At 39.5% G+C, this 13,316-nt stretch overlaps 1 protein-coding gene across 2 annotated transcripts in view; it reads right to left on the bottom strand.

Annotated features, from left to right (window-relative positions):
• Positions 1–590: 590 nt before the first annotated feature.
• Ogt (O-linked N-acetylglucosamine (GlcNAc) transferase) overlaps positions 591–13,316 on the bottom strand; it is a 44,271-nt gene continuing 31,545 nt past the window's right edge. For both annotated transcript variants that reach the window (XM_057759070.1, XM_057759071.1), the window contains exons 15-22: positions 11,685–11,810; positions 11,087–11,257; positions 10,877–10,993; positions 10,617–10,787; positions 7,809–7,961; positions 4,435–4,687; positions 4,060–4,183; positions 591–2,830 (exon numbers count right to left, since the gene is read on the bottom strand). In XM_057759070.1, coding sequence (XP_057615053.1) covers positions 2,656–2,830; positions 4,060–4,183; positions 4,435–4,687; positions 7,809–7,961; positions 10,617–10,787; positions 10,877–10,993; positions 11,087–11,257; positions 11,685–11,810 — 1,290 coding nt within the window. In that variant the 3' untranslated portion in view covers positions 591–2,655. The remainder of the gene's footprint in view (positions 2,831–4,059; positions 4,184–4,434; positions 4,688–7,808; positions 7,962–10,616; positions 10,788–10,876; positions 10,994–11,086; positions 11,258–11,684; positions 11,811–13,316) is intronic.

The raw sequence follows: 13,316 nt of genomic DNA, 5'->3' as shown, positions 1-13,316 counted from the left end.
TGAGTTCAACCATTGTCCAGAGTGAAGGGGAAAAAAACTGTAAGTACCATATTAAAAAATGAGATTATATGGGCTGTACCTGTAGCTCAGTATTTATGTACTTGAAATGCATAGGGCACTCTGCTCAGTCCCCAGAATGGAATGTAAACAAAGAATGACCCACAAAAGCGTATACAGGTATTTGGGGCTCTGCTGATCCCTTAAAGAATTATTTAGTATCTCCAATCCTCCCATCAGACTTGGCAAAAAAAAAAAAAAAAAAAAGTTCTTTTTTTTTAAAAAAAAAGATTTATTTATTTATTATGTATACAATATTCTATCTGTGTGTATGCCTGAAGGCCAGAAGAGGGCACCAGACCTCATTGCATATGGTTGTGAGTCACCATGTGGTTGCTGTGAATTGAACTCAGGACCTTTGGAAGAGCTGCCAGTGCTCTTAACCACTGAGCTATCTCTTCAGCCCACAAAGTTAATTCTTAACATCACACCTAAAGTAAGGAAACACTGCCTGGTCATGCTGTTTTGAGCTATTCAAGCATAGGTTTCGCCAGTAATACTTAACATAATGAGACAAAATACATCAAGCCACATTAAGGGGAAATCATCCATTTATTGTTTAAAGATTGCAAGACAACATCTGAATTTCTGGAGCACAATTTAAATGCTTTACTTTTTCAATAAAGCAGAGTATAATAGAAAAAAACAAATTAGTTTCCAGTAATATCTATAACTTTATCAGAATTAAGTCTTCCACAGACATGTTACCTGGAAATAAAAGCCTGTTACAATATGCAAAGCTTCAACCAGAGCGGCTACTTTTCGTGCCAAGAAAAAGTTCATCCCTATAGGAGGAATGATGTGCTATGTAAAATGGCCACAGATCACAGCCTCAGCGGCCCTGGATGTCTATCATTCAATCCCACATTTAGCAGTTCAGTGGTTTTTGAAAGTCAGTTTACCTGTAACCATGCTGGCAACCTTTAACTGAGATCTATTCAGTTAAAAAATAAATTAAGAAATCCCTTAACTGTTTTCCTTGATTTACATTACTAAAGGTACACAGTTCATTACAATGTAATTCTGCTTCAGAATTACACGTGAGACTCCTTGCTTAGGTTTTAACTAGCAGTAAAAAAAAAAATCACAAATTCAAGTTCTTTATTATCAACAACTTGTCAGCTAAGGTACATTCAGGCAACGGCTGCAACTACAGAATAGGTGCACTGCCTAGGTGCTTTGGAAAGACGTAGTCTAGAGCGCTAACAGACAAAACTGGTCGGTGGCTGGAGTCTGAGTGCAGGGGAGCAGCACAGAGTCCTATGGCTGCCTGTTTAAGCTTCAAGCCCTCTACCCTTTTATTGAAATGCAACTGTCCTTTATCACCAAGAACTCAAGCTCCAAGAGGGCAAATGAATGTCTAACTTGTCCTCTAAACCAAGTAGTGACACAAATTCACTACTATCAAGGCTGAATCCACAAACTTAGAGACTAAGTCAAGAAGATATACACTAACACAGTCTGAAAAATAACTGCTTGTATAGAGATGGTCCTTTCAGAGCTTTTACCTCGAAATCTGTCAGTGAACAGTATTTAATATACAGAAATAACTGCAACTTACTAATCAAATATTTGAATACTTATACTTACCTGGAATTTCATTTCTGCTGAAAGAAATAGGAAGAACAGGACTCACTTTAAAAAACAAACAAACTTTAGAAAGGAAAGTAAAAATCTCATCACACACTAACACTTTTGGAAGCAGCATAGGAGGGGCAGTCAAGGGCTTAAACACTGGTGAAATAGTTAAAAATTAGGCAAAAAAATCTACATTATTATCAATAACAGTACCACAACTGTGCCCTTCATGATTAATATTCACTCCTTAAGAATTTTCATTTGGCACCAGATGGTGTGTTTAAGAGAAACACTCTGGGATGTTTGAAACAAGACTTAGTTTTGTTAGCAGTCACAGGAGAATTTAAAGGAAGTGGGGGAAAAGAACTGGGAAAGAGGCTGAAAAATCCTAAGTCACTGTCTAAATCAACAAAGCACTGACAGTATCAAGCATTAGGTCAGACACTAAAACGACTGATATAGGCTCAAGTGGTTTATAAAACCTATAAAAAGACTACACCAGCACAGTCCCTGTCACCCTGTCAGAGTTCAGACACTAAAACAGGAAGCAACATTTTAGTTTAAAACCTTATCTCAGAAGAATCAAGATCACTTCACGTAAGTAAAAATACCTGAAAGCAAACATTTTTAAAAGCTCCAATACCCAAAATATAAAGAAAAAAAAAAGGATCAGAAGACTCATTCTATCCATGGAATTACGAAATGGCTGGTCAATCTCTATCTCCCTCCACATTAAGCATCCCATGGAAGACCAAGGGAGACCAGACCTTCCAGACCTCTGCACCACCTGCTTGCTGCAAAACTCTACAGAGATTCCTTGTGGAATAGCAGTTTCTTATCTCTTGTATCTCCCTATCATGCAGGAAGCAAGTTTGGCTGTGCTATTCTATTATCATTATATATCACCCATCTGCAACAAGGTACTGTACAGATAAGTACAAAGCATGTTATCTAGTTCCCTTTCCCCCAGAAGGTTGAGGCTCAGGTATAGGGGTAATTCTCCCGTGCGCAGTCTTTTATTCAGGCTGACTCAGTGACTTCAACAGGCTTAATCATGTGGTCAGGTTTGTTGCCGGCTGCATAATGCTCCCACATCTGCAGATAGAGCCGCTCTAATTCCATTGTGTACTGTTTGGTGTTGAACAGAGGACTAGATATTCTCTGTTTCCAGACTTTGCCACGAATTTTCTTCAGGCTAGGTAATAAAAACAAAGAGAACCTATTTTACAAATCAGAACAAAAACTCAGAACTAGACTCTATAGTCATTTTTGTGGCATAATATAAAAAAATTTTTTTTCTGCTTGGCCTGGCAACTTGACACACATATCTGGGAAGAGGGAACCTCAAGTATTCATAAGAATGGTCTATGGGCATGTCTGTAGGTAATTTTCTTGATTCTTGATTAATGACCCAAGCTAATATGGCCAGTACCACCTCTAGCAAACTAGGGGGATCAAGCCAACAAGCAGTGTTTCTCCATTTCTGCACTTCAATTCTTGCTTCCAGGTTCTTGTCATGGCATCCATTCATGATGAACTGAGTTATGGATATGTAAGGCAAATAAACCCTTTCCTCTCCAAGTTGATTTCGGTCATGGATTTTAACATATCATCAGAAATATACTGAACTGGGTGGTGGCGCACGCCTTTAATCCCAGCACTCGGGAGGCAGAGGCAGGTGGATCTCTGTGAGTTTGAGGCCAGTCTGCTCTACAAGAGCTAGTTCCAGGACAGCTAGAGCTGTCACAAAAAACAAAAAGCAAACAAACAAACAAAAAAAGAAATATATTGAAAGTGAAAGTTGGCTGTCCATTGATTAGACTCAACTCAACTGTATTCATAGTAATATCAATGCTTCCTTTAAAAAAAACAAAACAAAACAAAAAGACCCTATGGACTATGTGTATTTGGGTATATATGCTTGTGTTTGTGTGTGCATGTAAAGTCCAGAGGACAACAGCTGGCCTTGAACTCAGAGAGATCGCCTGCCTCTTCCTCCCAAGTGTTAGGATTAAAGGCATGCACCTATACCACACAGAAAAAAAAAATTTAACACTTTAAACAAACACCATAAAACAAAGGGACAAATTAGAAACACTATTTTATTGAATGGGCGAAGCTCCATTTACCTTAGCATGATCCCTCTAATTTCCACTCATTTTCAGTCAACTAAGCTTTTTTTGTGATTTTTGTTGTTGTTGTTGGTTTTTTAAAATACTACTATGAAGAAATGGATACTAGACTAAAATATCTGATGCTTTGAAAGTTCTTTATTAAAGTCTAGTGATTACTTGAGAGTTTAGATTATGTCCCCTTCTATCCAGAGAGCATACAACTTAATTCATCTATTTTTATATCATCCTTAATTTATGACTTTATTTTGTCACATTTTCACATATAGTTTGTTCCTGGCAGTTTACTTACTATTCTAGATCAGTTCCTAGTTTCACAGCTATGTCTTCATATTCTTGTCTGCTTTTAGCAATGAGCTCAAGACATCCTAGGCAAGTGAGCTGAGAAGCCGCAACTCGAGAGGCAAGAGTCTCTCCTAGAAGGTAAAAATAGTAATTGCTCATCTTAGAACTGTAGGTCACATAGTCATCATTGGTAATTGCATTTAAGTATCCACAGTACAAGATGAGGAGGATGGTGTCAAGTATTCAGGCTTGAGTAAGTCCCATTTTCTATTATCCTGCCTTAATTACTTCTAATACATATAATTTCACCTTCAAGTACCCCTCGACCCAAAGAAAAATGTTAACGAATAAAGAAGAATTGAGTGATTTGTCGGCCACTAACCTGGCATAGTCACCATGGGTGTTCCTGCCCAGAGAACATCCATTCCTGTGGTGTGTCCATTACATAAGGGAGTGTCCAGACAGACATCAGCCAGCTGACCTCTCCTGACATGCTCCTCTTTAGGAGCCACAGGTGAAAAAATGATACGGTTCTGGGGAAGACCCATATTTTGTGCATATTGTTGAATATTGGGTTCTCCTACTGCTGGAAAACGCAACAGCCAAAGCACGCTATTAGGTACACGTTTCAGAATCTGAAAAAAAAAAAATATTAATAGCACATCTGCCCTTTCCCAAAACCACTCAGAAAGTGTGACTGACGCCCAACACCACCTAATCTGGGCATTGTGGCACACACCTATAACCCTGGCAGAACTGAAGCATGAAGTTTCTAAATTCAAGAAGACTCTGCCATAAACAAGTGAAGAAGCCTGCTTGGGACCTGGGTCTTTTCTTTAAAAAGATGAATTAAATCATCTGAGTTACTTCTTTTCTCTTAGCTGTCCCCAGAGAGTTTGAGGACAGAGAAAAGAATTAGAAGACAAAAGTCAAGTTACTAACGAGTACAATCTGAGGCAACAATATCTGGCAGGAACTAATATAGGAAGTGGTCTTTGTTAAAGATGGAAATGTGGGTGTCTTTATGTTTGCTTTTTAACTTACATTTTTTTAAAAAAATGTTTTGACAATTCCATTATATATTTTTGGAAAGAGTCATTTCCACCCTCCACTATTCACCCCTTCCATTTTTACTGAAACCCTCTTACCTTCACCTTTACCGTTGTTATTTTGTGTTTATGATCCACTGAAATTAGTTGGGATTGCTTGCATGAAAATGGGTGAGGTGAGTTACTGGAGGATGGGCAAATGGCCACCACAGAAAAGAACTCTCCCGCTGCGAGTAGCCACCAGGGAACGCTGAGGCTGTGTAAGCCTCTATCCATCCCTATTTTTGTTTTTAAGGAACAGGGTCTCATTAAGTTTTCCAGGCTGGCCACAAACTCTAGCAACTCTCTTATCTCAGCCTCCAAAGTAGCTTGAAGTACCAGCACATTTTACCATACACAGTACTTCAAATTTTAAATCCCCCACCTCACCACATTAGAAAAGTAACTCAAGAATTTGCCCAAATTGCCTAATGTCAACCAGAAGGCAGCATAAACTTCTATAAATGACCAGGGAAAAAATAGTACTGGCTTTTTAGTCACTGCCTGTTTTGTAGCTTGAAAGCAGCCATAGATAGTAAGTGTATAAACACATGTATGTGGCCATGTGTCAAAGTTTTATTTATAAAAATAAGCAATGAGAGGCTGGGAATGTACCTCAACGGTAGAGTACTTGCCTAGCATGTGCAAGGACCTGGGTTCCACCCCAGCATCAAAAAGTACCAAGCAACGAGCCAAGCAGTGGATTTGGCCTCCAGACCAGTTTACCTACTCCTGATTCAGAAGTGCATTTATTCAACATATCACAGAACTTCACACTTCCTTCTCTGAAAAATTTGAGAATAGACAAATTTCCAAATTCAGACTATTTCACATTTTTAAACGTACAATGTACATACATTTATCTAACACTCTTGGAAGCAACTCCTTGTTTTTTTTAAACACATTAGTATCTCTATATTGAGAAGCAGGAATATTCATAAGCAGAATTTTTAAAAAAGTAAAACTAGCCTACTGTTAGGTAAGTTTTGGCTAAAGCGAGGATTCAGGGAAAATAGAGGCTTACTCATCCACTTCCTCTCTTTCTACATTACCCTTCCCTTTCAAACAAATAGAACAGATATGGGGGGGGGGGATCAAGCAAGGAATGATTTCTTTCTAACATTAAGGTAAAATATAGCATTTCAGTTATACAAACTCAGGGCCAGCTGGCCGCATACACTCAGTATTGTACTTCTACAAACCAGGTTCATGAGCTGATTGCAAAATAGGGTTATTGACCAATTCTTTCCTGGTTAACACAATAGAATTGCAAGGATGTTAAATATGGATGTCCACATAGCAAGTTTTGCTATCACTTCAGGTCAGGGGTTGGGAAACTATGGTTTATAAACCAAGTATGGCATACAGCCAGGGTTTAGAAATAAAATTTGATATGCTAAGCCATGGGTTAATTTATATAATATCTAAGTGTTTTCATTATACATACTATAAATAAACAGGAGAGATGACTAGATTACTTATTAAAAAACTGAAAATTTCATTTACTAACTCTTTAAGAAGAAAAAGTTCGCTGACATCAGGTTTGGATAAAACACTTTGAATAAATAAATAAATGTTTATAGCATGAAATTTAAAAAAAAAACACCAAGACTGAAACCAGGCTTGGTGGTATACAACATTAAACCTAGAACTCAAGAGGCAGAGCAGGTGATCTAAGTTTGAAGCCAGCCTGGACTACATAGTGAGTTCTAGAACATTCAGGGCTATATAGAGACACTGTCTTAAAAAATGAAAATAAATACACCAAAAGACTGGGGATACAGCTCACTGGTACAGAGCTTGCCTACTGTGTATCACACCCTGACCTTGATCCCCACACACTGGAGGAAAATACAACAGCAGTAGGTAAAATCAAAACTGAAGATGACTGTGGACATAGCTCAGCTGGTAGAGTTATTTGTCTAGCGTGAAGGCAGCCCTGGATTACTTTCTAGCACCACATAACCAGATGTGGTGGCAATCCCGTGTTATCCCCATACTTGGGAAGTATAAGAATGAACAGAAGTTCAGTATTATTCTCTGCTATGTAACAAGGCCAGCCTGGGATACATTGAGACCTCATCTCAAAAACAACAATACAAGTAGCATTATACAGAATGAGTGGGTTTCATTTATACATTTAGGAATACACATGAATACACAAACCATTAACAATTACTACTACTAAAAAAGAAGCACTGGGCGGTGGTGGCGCACGCCTTTAATCCCAGCACTCAGAAGGCAGAGGCAGGTGGATCTCGAGTTTGAGGTCAGTCTGGTCTACAAGAACTAGTTCCAGGACAGTTAGGGCTGCTACAGAGAAACTCTCTTAAGAAAGAGAGAGAGAGAGAGAGAGAGAGAGAGAGAGAGAGAGAGAGAGAGAGAGAGAAGCAAACAACAACTAAGGAAAAGAAAGCCGTGAATTTGAAAAAGAGAAAAGGGACTGGACCTGGAGAACTTGGGAGAGAAGAAAGGGGGGGATTATATTGGTTATATTATAATCTCAAAAAATAAAAATGATTTAAAACAGTTGAAAATGTCACAACTCTTGGAGCTAAGAAATGAGCTTAATAGTCCATAAATGAAAGAAGCTTCAGCAAGGTAGCCCAAATACATAATCTTTACTCATCAATAGGCATTAATTAATAACAAATCTACACATACTCACATTTGCCCACATCTGCAGGGTAGAAGGGTCGATTTTATATAACTGATTAAAGTTACAGTACACAATGGCATCTTCTGGTAGCCCGTACTGGGAACGGGTGGTTACAATAATGGTACGGGGAACCTCCTCTCCAGTTGCAGCCTTATTATTGATCTAGAATAACAAAAAGAACATTTTTTTTTTTTTTTGGTTTTTCAAAACAGGGTTTCTCTGTGGCTTTGGAGCCTGTCCTGGAACTAGCTCTATAGACCAGGCTGGTCTCGAACTCACAGAGATCCGCCTGCCTCTGCCTCCCAAGTGCTGGGATTAAAGGCGCGCGCCACCATCGCCCGGTCAAAAAGAACATGATTAAATTTAGAGTTAGCACTGGCCAAAGGGAATTGCAGATGTGGTTCAGCTGGTCAAGATGTTAGAAGCCCTGGTTTTGATTCAAGTGTTGCATAAACCAAGGCATAGCAGTACCCAATTATAATTCTAGTATTCAGGAGATGGGGGAAGAAGGCTCAGAGATCAAGATTTGAGGCTAGCCTGGGCTATATGAAAGCCCTACCCCGACAAGCCAAGAAATGGGAGTATATCTACATGGCAGAGTGTTTATCTGGAATGCACAAGGTCCTGGGGTTTCATCCAACACACACATACATATACATATACATACACACACACACACACACACACACACACACACACACACACACACACATCCAGGAAGGCCTCACACTATGTACAGGCCTCAGTCAACAGTAAGGCTTCCCAAATGCTAAGATTAGAGTGTTGTGTATGTCCCTATGCCTGGCCTGTTTTTTGTTTTTGTTTGTTTGTTTATTTGTTTATTTAAGACAGGGTCTCACTATGTAGCTTTGGCTGACCTGGAACTTGCTATGTAGACCAGGCTGGCATCAAATTTATAGGCAGACAGATTTCTTATGACTCTGAGGCCAGCCTGGTTTAACATAATTCATGGCTAGCCAGGGCAACATAGTGAGAGACAGATGCAGAGAGAGAGAATAAAGAGTGCCATGAGTCAGTGAGCTAGCTAGAGATGGCTCAGTTCTGTAAGAACACTAGCTGTTCTTCCAGAGGACCTAGGTTAGAGCTTCAGCACCCATGTGGTGGGCAGCTCGCAAGCATCTGTAATTCTAGTTCCAGAAGACCTTCTGGCCTCCCTAGGCACAAGGCACGCACATAGTACACAGACATACGTTCAGGCAATATCCATACACATAAAATATTTTTTTAGAAAAAGAATCAATTCAAAATATATAAAATGGTATAAAGATTTTAACTTCTGTCCCTGAACTGTAATGAGAAAATATTTTTATATAGTTTAGTTTTTTAAAAAAAAAGATTTTATTTACTTATTGTGTATACAGTATTCTGCCTACATGCATGCCTGCAGGCCAGAAGGGGGTACCAGATTTCATTACAGATGGTTGTAAGCCATTATGTTGTTGCTGGGAATTGAACTCAGGACCTTTAGACGAGTAGGCGGTGCTCTTAACCACTAAGCCATCTCTCCAACCCTATAGTTTACTTTTAAGACATAAAAAGTTACACCATTACTTTGACTTAAGAGTAACTGCCCTATGAAAAGAGGCCGGGCAGTGGTGGCGCACACCTTTAATCCCAGCACTCAGGAAGTAGAGCAGGCAGATCTCTGTGAGTTCGAGGCCAGCCTGGTCTACACAAGCTAGTTCCAAGACAGGCTCCAAAAACTACGCAGAAACCCTGTCTTGAGAAAAAAAAAGGGGGGGGGGGCTGCCAAGTTTGAGAACAGTCTGGGTTACATAGCCAGATCCTGTCTCAAAAATAACCAGACAAGGCTAGTGGTGATAGCCTTTAATGCCAGCACTTAGAAGGCAGAGGCAGGTAAATTTCTCAGCCCAGGGTCAGTTTATTCTATAGAGTTCCAGGACAGCCAGGGCTCCAAAGAAAAACTCTTGTCTCATAAAACAACAACAACAAAAAGTACTAAAAACCCCATAACCAACAGTAAAGCTTTTGCTTTTTTTACTCTGTTCTTCATGGATGAAATAAATGCTCTTCTCCAAATCATATCCTCTCTCCAAGACAAATTTCAATTACTCCTCCCCAAAGGGTCTCTTCTCCCCAAGACTCAAGACTCCCCGTTACACTGATGGTCAACTCCTTCAACTACAGTTTTATTTGTAAATCCCATACTTGTTGAAGACTGCCTTATGATGTTACATGAGTATGGACATCTCAATAAAGTTGTCAGCACCTAAGAAGTCTAAGATTCCTGCCCTATGTATTTACCTCTTCCAGTATGCACTCTCTCTCTCTCTCTGAATGCATACTATATTATTATTGGGGCTAAGACATGAGTTCTAAAGTAATTCCATTTGCTGAAGGATACAAATACAAACATTACACTGCACTATGCTGAATATAACAATATACCCCAAAACAACAGAAGCACAGGAGACAAGTACCAATTAGTATGGAAAGAGAGGCAAAAGATCAGTTCAGGAACTGGTTTCCATAAGAACTATCTGAACTGAAAGGCGAGGCAGGATTTGGCCAGGAAAAGGGTGAGTTTACAGAAGCAAGCAACCATATGGTGCCTAGAGGTAAGAGAATAAAGGTACAGACAGGCAAAAACAAATATTAGCACAGTAGGCACTCACTAAGGAGCCTGATGGTTGAAGCCGAATGACTTTCAAGACCAGACACAGCTACAAGAGCAAGTTTCCAAGAAGCTTATTTCCTCCTCTGTAGAACAGAGTGGTTATAAGGCTTCAAGGAAATGATGCATGTATGGTGGCACATAGTTAAGGTCTTTCCCACCTGTGTAGTTGCCAGTCCATTGCTAATGCTGAATCCATTAATTGTTATCTGAATCTGTCCTCTGTTAATCATTTCAATAACTGCTTCTGCAATTGTATTCATGGGAATGACAGGCATATTAAGAGCTGTGTTACTGCTGTCTACATTGTCACCTCCATCAGGACATTTCATCTGAAAACAAAATCCAAACAGAAATGCATTATAAGAAAAAATTAACAAATTCAGTTCATTTCAGTAACAAATGCCGACTGGGTTCTGACCTTGACAATCTTCACATCTGGTAGACTATCAAGAAATGCTTTGAGATCGATGCCATTCAGAACTATCCGATTGTCGTAAATGTGCCCATTGGATTTAAAATCGATGACTGCTTTTTTCTAATGGAAGAAAAGTTGACAAGCCTGTCAGGGTGCATATGGACAATCCAAGGGGAAAAATGAATTAACCCCATAGCATTATTTTCTGCCTACCTTCAGGTGAGGGAACATATTAGCATGATCACCAATAAAAAAAGTATGAGGCATGTAAGCCAGTTTCTCAGAATACTGTTCTGCAACTTCAGCTGGGGAAGTTTCCTGATCAGTGATGATATAATCCATAAACAGTGCACCACTAGTCCCAGGGTATCCCAGCCACATTGCCTAAAAAACAATCAGACCGAAAACTAAGAACTTTTATCCATCTGTAAACCCACCAAATTACCGCAGTTTTTCAAAAGAGGATCTTCATTTAAAGGCTCCCAAATCACTTATGTACATATATAAAGGAGGCTGACTTCTTTGGCCAAGAGCAATCAAGCAGCTTTTCAGACTAACCCTGTAAGTGGTAAGGTGTTCTTCAAATATATTAGACAAAGGAGCTATTTATTATAAAACCATGAAATGCTAGTCTCCATTGACATTTTACCTGTGGGCACTGGGTCTACACCCAAAAATCTATCCTAGTGCATTACAAGAACACTCAAGAATGTCTATCCTGTTGTTTTCAAGGGTAGTTAGCCAGATGGAAGAAAACCAAAAACCACTGTCTTTTTAGTCCAATAAACATTGTGAATGATTATTCTCTTACCTGAATAGGAGCTGGCCTGAGAGCAAAGAGCTCATTTCGAGCACCCTTGGTATACCCATTCATATTTACAAGGATGTGAATTCCATCTTGGTGGATGCGGTCAGCTGCTTTTCCATTGCACGGAATCTACAGGATAAACAGTAAGAACTATGTAGAATCTCAAGATTAATTCAACTGGTTTTAATAGCATTAAACAGAATTCAGACCTAGATGCAAAAGAGATGAGTAAACTGGGTATAGTGGCTCACTCTCATAATCCCAGCACTTGGGAGGTAGAAGTAGAAAGATCAGTTAAACATCAGCATCAGCTACATGAGACCCTGTCTCAAACAATCAAATAAATGAACTACGTTAATGGAGGTAACAGAGCTAGCACCACTATAATAGCATCAAAGCATTACAGAAATAGAAAATAAAGGAAGCAGACTTTCCTTCGAAATTGGATGGATTAGTAACAGGGTTACAGAAGGGAGCGAGTATTTTAAATGGGCCTTCAAAGATGAACAAGAGGCTAAGCACATATTGTTACAAGCCTTGAAGGCAAGGATTCAGGGAACCTGAGACAAAATCATGAGTTTCCACTAGCCAGAGCTAAACAGACTGTCTCAAATCAATCACAACAATTACTAGATGTTTGATACTCTATAATCTCAATGGGAAACAGTATAAATAAGACGAGAGATGACTCAGTAAGAAGACTTAAGTCTGGATTCCAGCATCCACATAAAAAGCCACATATGACCACACATGTGCACCTGGAACCTCAGCTCAGGTCTGTGGGGGTTGGAGACAGGAAGATGAGTCATTTTCAGTATTGAGAAAATAAGGCCAAGAGTGGTGGAGCAAGATCTCCACAGTTGGCTGGGTAGGAAGGCACACACCTTTAATCCCACAATCTTGGGAGGCAGATAGAGCTTACTTGGAGGCCAATCTACACAGCGAGTTTAGCTGAGCTTCAGAACAGCCAGCCAGGGCTATGAAGAGAAGATACCCTGTCAAGAAAGGAAAGAAAGAAAGAAAGGAAGGAAGGAAGGAAGGAAGGAAGGAAGGAAGGAAGGAAGGAAGGAAGGAAGGAAGGAAGGAAGGAAGGAAGGAAAGAAAGAAAGAAAGAAAGAAAGAAAGAAAGAAAGAAAGAGAGAGAGAGAAAGAAAGAAAGAAGCCAAAGATATCGAACATCCTACTCTGAGCAACATATGAACCTGCAAGTACACTTACATGTACACTAATCACAATACACATACATACATGCCAAAAAAATACAGCAACAGGTGCCTATAATCCTAGCACCTGAAGACTAGATTGACTACCTAGTGAGACCCTATAGCAAAAAAGGGGTGCAGGGCTAGAGAGATGGCTTACTGCTAAAGAGCACTGAAGGACTACATGTAGAACTCAGCACCTACATGGTTAACAACCATTTGTAACTCCAGGGCATCCAACTCCTTCTGACCTCCAAAAGCACCAGGCACAAACATAATGTACATATATGGTGCAAATATAAACAAGCATATCACACACACAGATAAATCTATCAAAAACATTTAAAGCCAGGCAGTGGTGGCTCACTCCTTTAATCCCAAGGATCTCTGTAAATTCCAGGACAGTTTCAGAGGTCTACACAGATAGTCCCAA

The sequence above is a fragment of the Chionomys nivalis genome, chromosome X (assembly GCF_950005125.1).
Source record: "Chionomys nivalis chromosome X, mChiNiv1.1, whole genome shotgun sequence".
In the NCBI taxonomy this organism is placed as follows: Eukaryota; Metazoa; Chordata; class Mammalia; order Rodentia; family Cricetidae; genus Chionomys; species Chionomys nivalis.
This window is presented reverse-complemented; position numbering and strand designations above follow the sequence as displayed.